Source organism: Nycticebus coucang, chromosome 15 (genome assembly GCF_027406575.1).
Source record: "Nycticebus coucang isolate mNycCou1 chromosome 15, mNycCou1.pri, whole genome shotgun sequence".
Taxonomy (NCBI): domain Eukaryota; kingdom Metazoa; phylum Chordata; class Mammalia; order Primates; family Lorisidae; genus Nycticebus; species Nycticebus coucang.
The window spans coordinates 12,363,896-12,380,362 of NC_069794.1; the positions used below are offsets into that span (position 1 = coordinate 12,363,896).

The 16,467-nt window shown below is 39.2% G+C and overlaps 1 protein-coding gene and 1 long non-coding RNA gene across 7 annotated transcripts in view; one reads left to right on the forward strand and one right to left on the reverse strand.

The window, feature by feature from the left end:
• The window catches only part of LOC128566530 (uncharacterized), a 111,812-nt gene that overhangs the window by 75,787 nt on the left and 19,558 nt on the right, over nt 1-16,467 (forward strand). The window lies entirely within an intron of this gene.
• Nucleotides 1-16,467, reverse strand: part of CLYBL (citramalyl-CoA lyase) — a 272,508-nt gene that overhangs the window by 21,872 nt on the left and 234,169 nt on the right. For all 3 annotated transcript variants that reach the window (XR_008374574.1, XM_053563348.1, XM_053563347.1), the window contains exons 3-6: nt 11,575-11,763; nt 7,545-7,646; nt 5,693-5,786; nt 4,221-4,388 (exon numbers count right to left, since the gene is read on the reverse strand). Coding sequence is in view for 2 of the 3 variants with exons in the window: in XM_053563348.1 (XP_053419323.1) it covers nt 4,221-4,388; nt 5,693-5,786; nt 7,545-7,646; nt 11,575-11,763 (553 nt within the window). In the remaining variant the exon portion in view is untranslated. The remainder of the gene's footprint in view (nt 1-4,220; nt 4,389-5,692; nt 5,787-7,544; nt 7,647-11,574; nt 11,764-16,467) is intronic.

Here is a 16,467-nt window from a genome sequence, read left to right on the forward strand (position 1 = left end):
TACCGCCTGCAAATCAGAGTGGTTATTTTGAACTGAAGTAGAAAAAAGTTAAATGAGAATTCTCTTAAGATGTATTAACTTACTTCCATAATTTCTTTTAAAAGTGATGGTTTTCATAAAGCTTACAGAAACAGATATTACAACTATATTAATATCAAATACTGTCTTACAGGGATATATTTTGATTTTCTTTTAGGTGAACATCATTTCTTTTTTGTGTGTGTGTGAACATCATTTCTAACTCCTAATAGGACATTGGATTTCAAGGAAAATATTTTATGAGTATAGTAAGCCAGAAGGCAGATTTGAATACTGTGATCTTTACATGAATCTATTTAAAAATTTTGAAGTACAAAATTACAGAAAGTTTCTCTATCCAAAAACATATCCAGATTTTCCCTGTTGGTTTCTAGAATGAAGACTGGGAATCTTCTCCCTTTTCAGTACCTTCCATATCTCAGAAGAAATCTTATCTCTGTAGAAATAGCTTCTAAAAAGATTTATGAGTCTTTTTGAAGTTGAAGGATTTTAAATAAAAACATCATACAAAAGATAAGAGTCACAGGATTCTGTGAAGTCAGGCAGTTGTTAAAAAAAAACAATTTAACAATCAGGGAAGTGTGGAATCTAATTAGGTCATTAATAAAATGCAATGTAATTTAATATTATAATAATGATGAAATTATATTTTATTACATGATAAAGTTATGAACATATTTGGGTCTTTAAAAATGAATGTACACTTAATAATCATTTACTTTGCTAAATATATTTGTTAGTATATCAATTCGCTTTGCTTTGGAAATAGTTGTTTTGCCATTTAGGCGGTACAAATTATATCTCTGATGTTTTATAAAATGTCAATTTTTGTTATAGTCTTTATTCTATCAAATGGAAAAAGGAACGATGTTCAAAATTTTTTTTAATGTTTCAAGAAGAAGAGTTTAAGTGGATAAGTAGAACAATATCTTTTCTTTACAATGGCATAATTAAAACATCCTCACGTTTGCTATTTCATTCTTATCTGTCGGCATACTAATAAAAACATTAAAAACCTACATAAATAAAGATTCTTGAAATGATTTGAGGAATAATTTCTGGGAAGAGATAACTTGAGTGGTGACAAGTGAGAGCTGTTTTCAATAGTAGACATTGAGATTATATTTAAGTAATCTAATAGTTGTTACAGTATTATTAATAAAGGACGTCATTTCCTACTGATCGTTAGCCCTGAATTTCATAATTTATGTGCATAATTTACAGTGATGTATAAAAAGCCAGATTTCATGGGAACTTCTTGGTACAGGAGCTATAATTTGAGGAGCAAACATAACTCCCTAAAACACTGTGCAATTACTAACGCCTATCGTGTACCTATATTTCAGTAAGGAGGCCAATTTTAAGATATGGGTGAGGTTTTAGAAATTGGTGAACATTCGCATGTGAAGTTCTCTTTTGTGGCATCTTATATATTCCAACAGCTGTATCACAGGACTTTAATGCCATGTGGGAACGAAGCAAATATTTTATACAGAAGAGTTGTTATTGACAAGTTACTGAGAGGGTGCAAAATTGGAAGACATTAAAATTGATGACCATGAAATCCTTGTTACAGTACCACTTGATATATTGTGCTTTAAATCAATACCTGCCAAGTCTTTTAGGTAATTGTATGATGGTGTTGTTTTTTTGTCTTTTACAATAGACTGCAAAAAAAGACGAAAACCCATCGTGCTTCATATTTATAATCTTTCTTCTCAGCATGGAGCACTGGAGTAACTGGGATAACTAAGTCAGCTGTTAAATCTTTATTCTAAGATTTAATTTTTGTTTCTTTTTATTAAAAAAAAAATCCTAAAGTTAATGGCCATTATACATCAATGCATTGATTGAAAATCAATCTACATGATTGTGACCCTCTGAAACAATGACTACAGAAAAGAAACTACGGTTAACTTTTAAAAACTAAAACTCATTTAAAAATATATGATTTTTTAAAGTACAGGAAATCCTCACTCAATCTTCCTTCCAGTATTATGGATAACACTATACTTTCATTGGATTTTAAACCTTTCAATTACCTGCTTCAGATAGAATCTTCCTTCCTTCCTCTATACTTCCCTCTCTTCCTTTCCTTTTTTTCTTTTGCTTCTTTTTATTCTTTCTCTTCCTCTCTTCTTATGTGAAGCCCAACGTATGTCAATTAAATGCCCAATAACTAGGACAAACAGATCGAGTGGTCTAAAATACTTATTTAAGAACATTAGAAAAAAAAAAAAACTACTACAAATAATCTTCCATCTTATTATAAGATTGATTACTTTTTATTGGTTTCTAGAAATATAATTAGGATAACAAAGACCTTCCCTGTAAAAATTGCAGCATGGCTGTGGAGCGTGGCTCCCTGGTTCACGGCCTCATTCACGTGTGCGTACAATAGGCCTTGTGCCCTCTCTGCTCCCATTGTCCCTGCTTCCATTTTCTTTTTTCTTCTTTTCTTTTTCTTTCTTTTTTTCTTTTGCTATTTAATACACCCTGTTGTGGAGAAACAATAGTGCCAGGTCCATAAGCTCCTCGTGCTGAGCTGGGCACAGTCTAGAAATTTAAGCCTGATTTGAAATAGCTTGTCTTCTGTGATTGAATTAGGGACCGATTTAAATCAGTGCTGTATCGTGGAGAGACTCTCAAGCTCCCTTAGAAGGTCTGGAGCAAACATTTTCCCCAGAGGAGGCTGGGGAAACCCTGCTTGTACTGAGTGATGGGGAGCGAGGCCAGTGTTGAGTCAATGCTTTCTCTCCTTTATTGAATTAGTTCCCATTTCAGAGCAACATCTGGCTGCCTGGCAGCTAATGTTGGGCCATTTTGGGCCAACAACATCAGGGTCTATTAGATAAATTTCATGGAGTTTTTCTCCAACTTTTCCATTTGGGCCACATCCTAAGCAGTCGTTGGAAGGAGGCAGTGACGAGCGTTAAGAGTCCGAGGATGAGGACGTGTGGCAGAGGGACTCTTTTCTTTCTCAATCACTGTGAAACTTGGGACGGTGGGGGAGCTCCTGTATGCATATTAATAGTTCAGATCACTGAAAGATAATTCCCTGTAAGGGATCGCATTTATTTATTTATTTAAAAATTGGAGGGGATATTTATCTTAGCTCTCCATGTTAAAAACATGAAAATGAATGCCAGAGCTTTAAGTCTAATATATCTTCTTCATATAACTAAAATTGCTTCTTAAGTCTTTCCATTTTATTTTGGGTTAAGTCATCATCCCTTAAAATGTTTTTTACATTTAAGGCCACTTTATGAAATGTTTCTATCAGTAACCCTTAACTTGGTACCTTTCAAAAATATTTAGAATACCTAAAAATATTTAGGTATCAGGATGCTTGTCTCTCTTCCTTATTACTTGGGTACATGTCTGATATTAATATTCTTAGAACTTTCATCACAAAAACAAATAAGAATAAGAGCCTATGGTGTTATTTGTCTATGGTTGCCTGTGTGTGTGCGGGAGTATACGTGCGTGATTGCAAATGAGTTGTGGTTTCTCAAAAAATAGATTTCTGTTGCAAAAACACAATTTTCAGTTGTTCCCGGCTCATGGGGTCTGAGTAATCGGGCACACCAATCACCAGATGCCCACCTGTGCCCCAGACCGAATTGCGAGGGACCCGCTGCTCCCAGTGCCAGCCGACGCCCGCAGGTGTCGCCAGGTGCACAGACACTTACTGGGAGATGGGGGAGAAGGGAGGGGCTTGACGTGGCAGAAGAACAAAAACTAGTTATGAGCAAAACAACAAATCAAAGACAATGTCACCAACGGAAATGAGTTAATAGTTTAGGAAATTTTTCTTCTAGCTATCGACTGAAATTCTTAGGGCAATTCACTCAAAGATACTTCCATAACAGCCTCACACTTCCCCTCAGGTCAGCCAAAAGTGCAACAAAATAGTGAAAAGGACAGAAAAAAGATGGTAACTAATATGAAGAGAATTAAAATGAGGGATTTGTTTTTGTCTTGCAGAACCAAAGAAAAATAAGACAGTGTATTTGGCAGGTTTTGCCCTGCGTGGCTTTTTCATATTTCAAAGAGTGGAATAAATACACGAGGGATCTGACAACATTAGAAATGGTCGTTGCTGGTTAAAATGCTATTTTAAATAAAAAAATGCTTGCTAATCTAGACACTGTTTTCTAAGACATCATCAAGCATCGTACCAGTGAAGCCCATGGCCGCTCCTTCTCGAGACTGTCTAAGAAGCCCCTCTGCATCGCCAAAGTCAATGTATACCAGGTCTATGGCTTGTAGGCCAAAGGCCTTCGCTGTGACGACAATCTTTTGTCGGGCGTAGAGGATATCCTGAGTGTCTTTGCTACTTGTTGCACCTGAAAGTGGGAGATTGATAGAAAAAAGAGCCTTTAGCATGGGAAACTGAACTAAGACAGTGATCACCAAAACTCAGTTTGGAAAGATATGTGTGTACCCCTGGGGACTGCTCCTGAGCAAAATAATTATTCAAATACAGAGGAAGAGGCAAAATTAAATGTCATACATGTGTCTATTTAACTGGCAAGGCACCTTGCAACACGATGGCTTTTGTAAGGATTAAGAAAAGGCCCCTCCTCCACCTCAGGAGGTAGATTTAGGGTCACGACTGACTCCTGATATACTTTTTCCCTTCTTACCATCGTTCAACAGTGTCAGTGCAAAGATAGCACCACAAAAGGTGGCCATGCAGCTGTGCAGGGAACCGGTTACCTTCCCCCCACTCCAAGCACAGAATTGCTGCTGGCGCTGTGGTTGCAGGGCCCTGTCTTCACTGACGTCTGAGCCAAATACTTCTTGGATGGAGAACTTGGAGGAACGGAAGGGAATGCATTTTGAGAGGGGGAGGGGGCGGAAAGTGCCAAGATGCTTTCTGTAGTCCACTGAACTGTCAGGTACACAAAAGTCTCCTGGAAAGACTGGTATTAAAACAAATTCCTTTTTTTTCATCCTGCGGCGATGGGAGGGTGTCACTGTTTAAATCTGGACCATGGAATTCACTGCGCAGGGAAAGTGCCTGTCTGCAGGTCACTGTGGCTGTGGTTCTGAAAACGCGCTGTGGCCTTGGCCTCTTTTCTAAAAGCCTCAGTCTCTAGTTAGATAAACACTCCATGCCTCAAGTACAAGGCTCCAGAGATTCGGTAAAAACCCAGCAATGCTTCAGTACAGTAAATGCTTAATGATAAGAGTCCTGAAATAGATTTTAAAAGACATTTGAACTCTATTTTAAATAGTATTTACCTACTACATATGATGTAGAAAACAATTCATTACAGCCCATGTGAAATTGCCTTTAAATTAGAGCTAGACAGGCAGCGTTCAGACTGAGGTAAAAACAAAATATTTAAGCAATGGTGGGGCTGTTCACATAATATACTTATTAGGAGCAAAGTAGATGCCGTATACTCCTGAGCATGCCCGAGGCTGCAACAGGCTTTTATGTATTTTATAAATGAACGGAGGTAATAATACAGTTCTGGAAGCAGGACAGCTAAGAGGGGCCCTAAATTATGAGGAAGTGTTGCCCATTCGGTTGTTATGAAAAACCATTATCATGGTTGGCAAAATATACATTGTCATGTAAATGTCCGTTCCTGAGGGGCAAAGAAAAAATTACACACACACACACACATATCTTTGACACCTATGCTCGCTCGGAAGTCTTCTCCTCCAAAAACGACTGCATCTAGAAAAAGACCCACTTGAGGCCCAGTCTTTAGTGTTTCTTCACACACAGCCTAGAAGAGAGCAGAACAGAACCAAGTCTCACAGAAATGCATTCGTGAGAGGCGAAGCACAGTGTCCATCAGAAACAGAATAACCCCTCAATGCAGTCTGGCTGAAAGCAGTCTTTAAAGTGCAGCCCAAATTTACCCTCTTTGAGAGGAAGTTAATATCATCAAAGATAAAGATACTGTATATAATTGCTTTGCTTAATGTATATTAATATGGTTATTACAATTTATCAATAGAGTTAACAATATTCAAATTGTAGTTCACCTCATTTCTAGAGAATCTTTGAGTTTACTGATGTTGACTGCACTGTTATTTATATTTTCCCCAAATTTGTCTTGGCTTTAAGAGATTCTCAAATAATAAACATTAAACCATAAGAGAGAAGCATGGAATTTTTAAATCAAACTAATTGGATTATTTGTATTAGGATCAAGTAAATGGTCTCAGGATTAAAGACATCTAATACAAAAACCTACAATTCCAGAGGGGAAAATAAAAATGCAACAAGTCCATCCGAGATGTGTTAATAAAGCAACTTTGACATTTATATATGAAAGTAAAGATTAATGACATTTGTTGTGGACATAGCTGTAAATCTCAAGCGGTGGAGATATAACCTTCTAATATATGTAGGTGGGAAAGAAAATGAGGAAGCGGTAGGGACACTGTTGATTTATTTCAGGAGTTATAAGTGCTTCTAAGTACATTATGGAATAAAATGATGAAATGGCACTTAAAATTAAATCACTGTATGAATTTAGTTGCACGTAAGAGATGTGCTTTTGATTATTTTCTGAGGATTCTAGGATGGGCTGGAAGAACTTGTGGTTAGTTGTGTAAACAAGCTGATGAGGAGAGAAGGCTCATAGCAGCTCCCCAAACAGTTGCACCCGGCCCCTCCTGCACCGCCCCACCCGTCTCCAAGTTTCCTCTTGCTCAATATTCTCTCTCCAGTACAGTTCAGCTACCTTTTTTCCTATGTTTTTAGTGATTTCTTGTCTTCTGGCCTCTGGAGAAAAAATAAAAAGGTAGGCCAGGAACTCTGAGAAGGGGGTGCTAGGTTGACTGTTCACAGGTCAGGTAGAATGAAGGGCTTATTTTGGAAAACAATATAAAAACCCACTGAAAGGGGCTAAAAATGTGAGCTAGCTATGAATTTGTTAAGGCAGGTAGTTTAATGCAAACACACAATAGTTGAAAACACTTGGATCAGCGAATCTTTGTGATTGTGTATTAGAAAATGTTTTATGTTTTAATGTGGCAAACTGAAATAATATACTACAATTTTTTTGTGTACATGAACTTACACAATCTTATCTGCTAGATATTATGGATAATGTTAGCATAGGGAGGCCAGAATATTTCCTAATGAAAAGGCAATTGATAGAAAAGAACAACTCAAAGTTAATTCCTAAGTATGACAAAATAAAATTTTCCATGTTTAGCCTATAAATGTAATAATTCAAAGTATATATTTATAGGGTGATTAATTAAAATTCTTACTAGGAATAGATGAATATTTCATTTAACTGTTTTGGACTGGGAAACTTTTCCTTTCTACTTAACCGATTTCTTTGTTTTCTAAGATGCTGACAACCTGGTTTTTAGACTATTATAGATAACAAGTGGTGCTGTAGGTTTCCTTTGCTTATAAATCTTTCTAGAAAAATATTTTAAGTAGATGTTCGAATTGAAAACAAAAGTTCTCTTTAGGCCATAAATGAAATACTAATTTATTAACCATATTATGATTTTCTTACCTTAAAATTAAGCAAACCCATTGCAGTTTCCACAAAAGGGATTAAGTTCATTGGTTGTTCAAGTTTTCGTCCTTTTAAGTGGAATGAAAATTTGTCTGAAAACTAAAATCAAAAGTGTCATAGGTGATTAGAAAGGAAAAAATGTACAATCACTGAAATGTAGATGTGAAAGTGGGATTTAAGTCTTTGACCTGAGGAAGTAATATCCTAGCCTCTTTCCTTCACATGAAAGAATTAAAAAAAAAAAAAAAAAGACGACTAAGAAGAAAAACCAAAGAAAAAGGTGACTAACTTCCCACCAAACTAAACAGTAAAACCTCAAGCATTACAATTTTTCCCCTAAAGGAGCAGTTTGAGGCCTAGGAGTTGGAACTGAACGGACAGACTCTCAGTTTAAATGCTTTCCCTGAAAACATATTTACTTAAGACCTCTCAGCCTCACTTCCTTAAATGCAAATGGTAGGCCCTTTGAAACAAGGAAGGCTCTCACTCCACCTGCCATTCTGTTTTTGTTTTCTGCCCAGTCCTGACTGTTCAGCAGCCTTCTACTTGGAATCCATATTATTCATTATAACACCATTACCCTTTGTTCACAAGGTTTTTCTTCGTAATTTTTTAGCTTACCTAGGAAGACCTTAAAAAGGAAGTTTAATTCTTTGAAGACCAAAGCTCGCCAATTTTTTCCATGAGACCAGTTCACAGCTAGCTCTGCGCTGCCAGTGGGGTAGCCCAAATTCCAAAATCTATCATCTGGAAACATACAAAAGCTCTTGCAAAGATCCCCCCCACCCCCACCTTTCAAAAGGGGGAAAAATACACTCTAAATTGTAAATCTATTATGTCTATCTAGATCTACCAAGATACGGGGAGACAAAAAAGAAACACAGGTATGATAAAGATATTTTTGTAAATAAAGATGAAAACATATATATCCATTTTAAATTTAAGGAATATTCAGCTATTAATGGATATCAAAGGAAAAGGGAATTTTAATCATCTCTCCATTCAGTCTCAGTTGGGTAAATCATATCTAAGAGATTTGCATAAATATAAACCATCAAAGACTTTTCATCTTCAAAGGGGGTTTCAAGACCCTATAAGCTTTGTACTGTAATCATCACAGGTCACCACCCTGCAGGAATAAGGCTGCTATGGCAACATAAAAAAACTAATGCTTAAGGCTTAGCATAATATTCTGACTAATAGAAAGGAAACTCATTTGAAAAGCTGGCAGCCTATTTACCAGAAGCGGGATTAGAGGTGTTATTTCCCCTTTTAGCTGCCCCTCCTCGCCTGTGCAACCCCCCCCCCCCCCATACACACACACCACCACCACCAAAAATCTAATCACTGGGATCTTTAAAAAGCTTTTGAGCAATTTGCAGTAACTTTACAATTAGGCTAAAATAAATCACAGCTTTCAGTAATGAAGAATTATTCCCAGTTGCTCCCACTGCCCCCACCTCGGGCAGCGCAGCATCACTGCATCCTCTGCAACTTTTCAGGGGGAGGAAAGGAGTAACACTCCAAAGTCGCAGGAAGGGTGTAAGGGGACAAAATGCGCAGTATTTATTTCTCAAGTAAGCTAGAAAAACATGGTAGTGAAATATCTGTGGTTTCATTGTTAAATGTGTAGATTTTTTTCCCCTTCATGAAAAGAAAAAAAAAAGAAAACTTGCACAGTTTACTTGCTCCCTTCTTTGTGATAATAGTAATAACTACAAAAATCACAAACTTTAAAACTAGGTAAACACTTTACAATAGAGTCTCTGTTCTTAGTGAGGAAAAAACCCTCTAATGCCTCTGGTTTTTAAGCCAATAGAGGCATTTTAAAATTAAATATTCTAGCCCATCCTCCTCCTCCTCCTCCTCCCCCTCTTTCTTAAAAAATTGCATTAAGTACTAACACAAAAGGTAACTAGTGGAGAAGTTTCAATTAATTTTTTCAAAAGGAGACGATTAAATGTTTCCGGCCTGGTAAAGTGTTCATTTCAGCGAGGTGGAGGGGCTGGGGTGGGGGGGAGGGGAGAAGGGGGAGAATCACAAAGAGAGTGGGGAGGAGACAGAGACGCAGGGCTCAGCAATGCCTTCAGTTCCAGTGCACACCCGATAGTGTGCGGGAAGAATGCACACTGTTCAGGATTTGTGGGAGAATTGTCCCCCGACAAAGGAGGCAGAGTTACGCTTGTTATAGTCCAATAAGCCGTGCCAGTCAAACAAGAACCCACACTAGCGACAAAAGGCGAGCAAGAGATTCTCACACAAAAGAAAACAAGTAAGCCCATCTTTCAGTTGTGCATCGGGCTCTGGGCTTTATGCTTCGCATAAATACAAACGGAGAGGGGAAAATAAACAGCCAAAAAGACTTCTGTTAACTACAAGTCCTATGTAGAGTTCCATAGGTTTTTCACATCTAAGGATTTTCAAACAGCAAACAGAAGCAGGAGCTGAGGGCTGGGTGGGTCCTCCCCATCTGAAATTAAGAGGGGGCTGGATGGGTCTCCCCCATCTGAAATTAAGGGTAACAACGGTGATAAATAGGCGTTAACTATGAAACCGAAAGGGAACAGTGACTCCAGGGTCCATTTCAATCAATTTAAGACATATCTGAATGGGGTCAGAGCCTTCGATGATATTAACATAATCTAACCAGCATCTCCCAGCATCTGAGGGTAACCTTAGAGAGAAGAACTTCAGTTTAGTAAGCAAATATTGGTCCTTGAATACGGGCCTTCAAGAAGAATCTAACATAGCCGTCTAATAGAAACGGAATGACAGCTACATATATAAAGTTTTTAGCAACCACATTAAAAGCGTGAAATGAAACAGGTGAATTTAATTTTAATGCCTTGTAATCAATCCAGTAGAGGTCAAATAGTATCATTTTAATGTGTAATCAATATAAAAGTAATTGAGATATTTTACATTTTTTTTCTGGGGGGGTGGGTCCAAGTCTTCAAAATCAGCTGTGTATTTTGCACTTCTGATACATCTCAATTTGCACTGGCCATATTTCAAATGCTCAGTAGCCACATGTGGCAGCGGAAGGCACTGACCCATCATATCCTAATACATGAAAAAGGTGAGCACTTCCTCAGGTGTTACAGCCACATCGTGTATGGCTGTGGTTGCACCCGCAGCCTTTGAGATAATTCTAGATGTGGCTTCAAAACTACCACTGCCCACGAACCCTGACCACAAACACCCCCAGCATTCACATTGCATAGGCTGTTTGCCCTGGAATGGCACAAGGAAATATTATTTTATTCAGTAGGGATCTGCAGAATCTCCAAATAAAACCTAGCCCCCATCTTCACAATTAAAACAATCATAGTATAATTAGGCCCATTTTTGAAGTTTTCTTAAGTAATTTGACATGCCAACCATTTTATATTTCAGGTTTTTATTGGCCGAAATGTCTGTCATGAAACGCAAACACACCTGTCAGCAATTTAAAAAGGATGCACCAGAGAACTGTGCAGGAAATAATATCTGCGCTAATTAAAACCACTAGCTACAAGCTTCCTGTTTACTCCTCTGGTTGCCCTGAGGAGCGACCTTTTTCTCCCCTTCTTTGAGTTCATTTCTTCATATGCAGCTACTGTGCTGTCACTGCCTATGATGACTTCAAATGACTCGCAGTAAGAGTCATTTACGTCACACCTCTTCCAGGTGGAGGCCTTGGCTCAGGGCCCTGCAGGGTGGAAGAAGGGATGAAATTCTCAGGCAACCTCATTTCCAGGCATTGCTAAAGGAGGGCTATGGAAGAGGCTGTTCTGTCCAAATCACAAATCCAGTCACCAAGCAGAGGCACCGTTTCAGAAGTGGAGTGGTTCCATACTACATTTGGGGCAAAGCCAGGTTCTCCTTGTGCAAAAGGAACTATCTCTTACACTCACTCTTTTTTCCTCAGTTCCTTTCCTCTCTGCTCTATGTGTGTAGGCATTTTCAAAACCTATGGCACCCAAATCCTTCTTTTTCCTACTCCTTAGCTGGTCCTGAGCCTTAAAGCAAAGCATGAGCTACTCACCCATTGGATTTCTTCGGGACTTTCCACCTTTGGTAGCATCAGGCTGGAAGGAAGGACCCGGGATTGCAGAAGGGTCTCTAGGTCTTTTTCGGCCAGACCACTGGACACTGAGTTGACTCTCACACACTTTTCAGTTGGGCCCAGATCAAAGTCTTCAAGAGTTTTTACAATTCTTAGTCGAGCTTCATTCTAAAAGTGTCCATAAAAATGTATCTCCTAAGTTGATTTTTATCATCGAAGGGAACACAATCGAATGGTCTATGAAACTGTTAATGTGGACTCAGAGCACCATTATTATATCTGTATACAGGGTGGCCATCAAGTTCATGTGCAATTTAAAATAGTGTGCAGGCTCGGAACCCATAGCTCAGTGGTTAGGGCGCTAGCCACGTACACTGGGGCTGGTGGGTTTGAATCTGGCCTGGGCCTGCTAAAGACAACAATGACAATTGCCAAAAAAAAAAAAAAAAATAGCCGGGCGTTGTGGCAGGCACCTGTAGTCCCAGCTACTTGGGAGGCTGAGGCAAGAGAATCGCTTAAGCCCAAGAGTTTGAGGTTGCTGTGAGCTGTGATGCTACAGCACTTTACTGAGGGCGACATAGTGAGACTCTGTCTCAAAAAAAAAAATAGTAATAATAATGTGCAATTAAAAATTGCACATGAACTTTATGGTCTCCCTGTATTTCCTGTCCACCAAATAAACGATATTTGAAAGAAGTCATCAAATCTGATAGGCGATTGAGCTCTAGACTTCATTCAAGATGGCTATTACAACATAGCCGAGATCTGCCATAATGCATACTGGTAAACTTCAGTAGTGTCATCTTGCTCATCACCATATTTCCAGCGTAAAATAATTAATTGATGATTTTTCATTGCATTGAGCTAAGTAAGTTCTGTTAGGTTCCTTTGCCTGCATTTTCTCATTTAATAAACATAAGAAATTGGATAACATCTAGCTCATGGCAGTCTTGTCTGTCAGCATATTTACACTGTGGAAAATACAAGGATTTGTTTTTCTCTTGCCACATGCATCATGCTTTTTTACTCTACTTTTTTATTTTATTTTTTGCAACTGAGTTGAATCTTGACACTCAATTAAGAAGATGCTCACAGGAATTTGACAATGCATACTCCGAAAAAGCTCCAACTTATTCAGGTAGAAGGTAATCACCAAGAAATCCCATCATGAAGTGGCTGACGAATATATTTTTTTCTTTGATTTGACAGTCTCTGCAAGGTTGAAAGTCTGCTTTAGTATTTGAATTTGTGCCCAGAAAAACTGTATGAAACCAGGTCAGTTATTTATTGGCTTTGGGTTGGGGGTGATGACTGTGGGGTGGGGACAAGAAAGGACAACGTTGAAGGGGGGAGGCTGGAGTCCAGAGAGAGAAAGCACGTGGGGGTCATTACTTCCTGCCAATTTTAGTTTCAAAACCAAATTCCTCCAACTTGCCAACAGCCCTTAACAAATTCTCATTATCAGAATGAACACTTATCAAAAGTAGTTCCATTTGGGAAGGGGTTTTATGGTACTAATAAAACTTTAAAGCTTCTCAGTGTTGATGAATGTGGTTTTAAAAGAAAGTCTTAGCGATATACAGTCATTTGAAAAGTAATACTTATTTAAGAAAATAGCAAACGAAAGTAGAGACAAAAAAACGGAATTATTTATGTCAATACTGAGTCTCGGCCCAACCAGCAAGACAACCCAGGACAGCAGATTTAAACCAGACGGACGTAGGTCTGTGACTGAGTACGGGGAAGGAAGGCTCCCAAATGTGGTCTGAGTTAAATGGTGGGAGGAAACAGTAGCTTAAAGCTGTCAGGTCAGGGCGGCACCTGTGGCTCAAGGAGTAGGGTGCTGGTCCCATATGCCGGAGGTGGCGGGTTCAAACCCAGCCCCAGCCAAAAAAAACACACACACACACAAAAAAAAGCTGTCAGGTCAGATGGAAATAGTACCTAGGACAGTTTAGGACAGCTCTGTGGGTCCTGATTTACAGAGCTTCAACTGCCAATAATTAGGCCAAACTTGGACAGAAGCAAGAGAGCATGTACTGCTCAAGACAGAGACAACGCAGCCAAACGTGGCTTGGTTTCACATCTTCCCTTGGGTTATCCCACAGATGTAAAATACATCCACTGAGTTTATATATGCTCTTGTTAGAGCCACTAAATGTGAAAATCCTGAAGATGAAAGGCGGAAGTTAGCTCAAGATCATGGTTCTAAGGCTGTGTGGAGCTGCTAGGAGAATTGCTTCCAGCCCTTTGGCTGTGCATGCTTTTAGATCATGTAGCCTGTGCAGCTGCAGAGACCTCGGGACTGCTGCAGTTTGTAAACATTTCAACTTCCAGGTTACCTTTCATTGGCAAGTCAGCCTTGCAAAGTATCTACTGGGACAGAGTGAAGGGGAATTGAAATGAACTTACTAGATCTTTGGGGCTTTTGGGGGAACTTTCTGATTTTAAGATGGTTCTTTTTTAAGCACCAAAGGAGGCAAGAAAAGCTTCCTCTTTCCCTTTCTCTGCTGCACCTTTTTTAATAAAAGGTTTTGTTCTGTAAAATTTGGATTCAGTCAAAAGGCCACACTCAAGGATCCAGAAGGCCACATATGGCCCGAAGGCTGCAGGTCCCTCACTAAATGTTAATGTTGGTGTCAAATAAAATTTGACCTCTAAGCTATTCGGTTGTTTCCCTTGGATTTGAAGGGGACTGTTTGTTCAAAGCTCGTGTTCTAAACCTGTTTGTGATTTTTATCTAAAGTCAGATTGCCATGGTTTCCGCACATTCCAGGTTACTTAGTAAAATTCAGCCCTTGTGAAATTGGCTGCAAATGAAGCACCTAATTCCAATTTTAGTCATAATCTGATTAGTACTTTTCATATTATAATAATGAGCAGTGAATACTCAGCATTATATTAGACTTTCTTTTTTTTTTGGCTCAGAATGAAAACTAAGCTCTTTCCACTTCATCATTCTGTACCTTTCCAAAAAAAGATGACGGCTTTGGAGGTATATTGCCACACAACACCCTTATTAACAGGCTGTTGCTTGTTATAATTTACATAAACTAAGCCTGCAGCCCTCTGGTATGTATCCCAAAATATCCAACAACTTCACTGAATTTACACCAACCAATAGGCATGTTGGTTTTTTTTTTTTTTTTTTTTTCCCTTTTGGTATATTAAGGGTGAAATATGTTACTGTGCTAGCAAACACACCACGCCATCTGTTGGGTTGAGAGGAAGGCAGTTTCTAAGAACATTAAGTTTAGTTCTGGGTGTTCAGTTAGAAAGAGTTACATAGTCCCCCCAGTTGTTAAAAGGAAGAAATTACGTACATTCTGTCTCTGCACAACATCCACCTTCCTGCCTGCTGCCCTCTCTCTTACATCTCTGCCATCTGTATGGCCCCATCCGCTCCGTGCTTTCCTCATCTTCTCTCTTCCCCTTTGGCTCCTGGCTGGCCCTGACCATCTTCCAATCTCCACCTTAGGTGAATTAGCAAGAGGTGGCCCGGCAGATACCCATCTCTCAGAAGGGTCCTCAGAGTGATCTGCTGAAATTATTGGGAGGTAAGTACTTCATGGAGAAAGAAGATAAGGAAATTAAAGAGGCCACCCCCAAAAGAATGTTTCTGGGGGTGCTAACATCTTGGGAGCAATACATGTTGTTCACAATGAAGTTTAAAAGAGTCTATATTCTAAATGTGTTGATGGCACAGGACAGCCTTGCTAAACCATTCTCACTGTGGAATGAACTTGTCCCTCTAACATCTGACAAGCTGGAAAAGACTGAAAAAGGGAATTAAGGCCTTCATCAACTGTTACATTCGATCTTTGAAGAGACTGATTACCATAGTGTGTCCTAGATGGTATGTGATGCCAGAGATGGACTCTGCAGAGGTCAGGAAGAAAGTTGGCACAGATTGGAATCTTTGCAGGCCCCTGTTCTAAAAAATGGTGTTCCCAAAGTTTCTGCCTTCAAAAGATATTTCATGCCATGGGCTGCTCAGTGCAGTGGACCAGTGGCTAATAAACTTGTCCTTATCCATAAGCCACCGTATTATGTGACTCTGTCTGGGCCAGGAACCAAGGCGTGCTATGATTTCAGAGACTGGATTCCTATCACCTGGGGAAGAGACATGCTCTGGGAACGTAAGAAAGCAGATAAATCAACCATCACCGAGACCTGCAGACTCTGAAATTAAAGGAGAAAATACGCATGCAGTTGGTTCAATTGGCACCCATTAAAGCTAATAACTAATCATCCTCATAAGTTTCTAGCTCAGAATGATCAAATCTGCAAAGAAAACAACATCCGTCCACTTTTACACTCCAGTGGAAGAGGTGGTCCCTCGCGGCAGGGCGGCACAGTCTCACCATCTGGAGAATAAATCGAGTGTGAAGTACAGTATAGTTTGGGACCACGCTCCGTGGCGGCAGCTCAGCAGTCAGTTCATTAGTTCCAAACTTCCAGGGATTAGAGCAGCATCAATTCTACTGTCGGATAGGATGAGACAGACAGGATACGAGATTCAAGGAGGATTGTGACAACCAAGAGGAGCCCCTTGGGCTTATTTATAAAACTACAAAATATAAGCATACCCAAATAAGTGCCTTAAATAGTAGCATTATCACAGTTTCATAACATCTGAATTATCACCTTTCACTTCACCTTCCACCCTCCCCCTAAACCTTGCATGTTACTGTATACTTGTTTTCAGAGAAAATCACAGACAATTCAGACTCCTAGGAGCAAACTACGCGGCCGACTTGAGATTTGGTAATTAAGAAATAGGAAAGACCTTCTAGACTCCTGGGAGATACACAACATTTGTAATTTTTAAAAAGTATGATTAATGCTTTCATCCCACAGAAGGCAAATCGC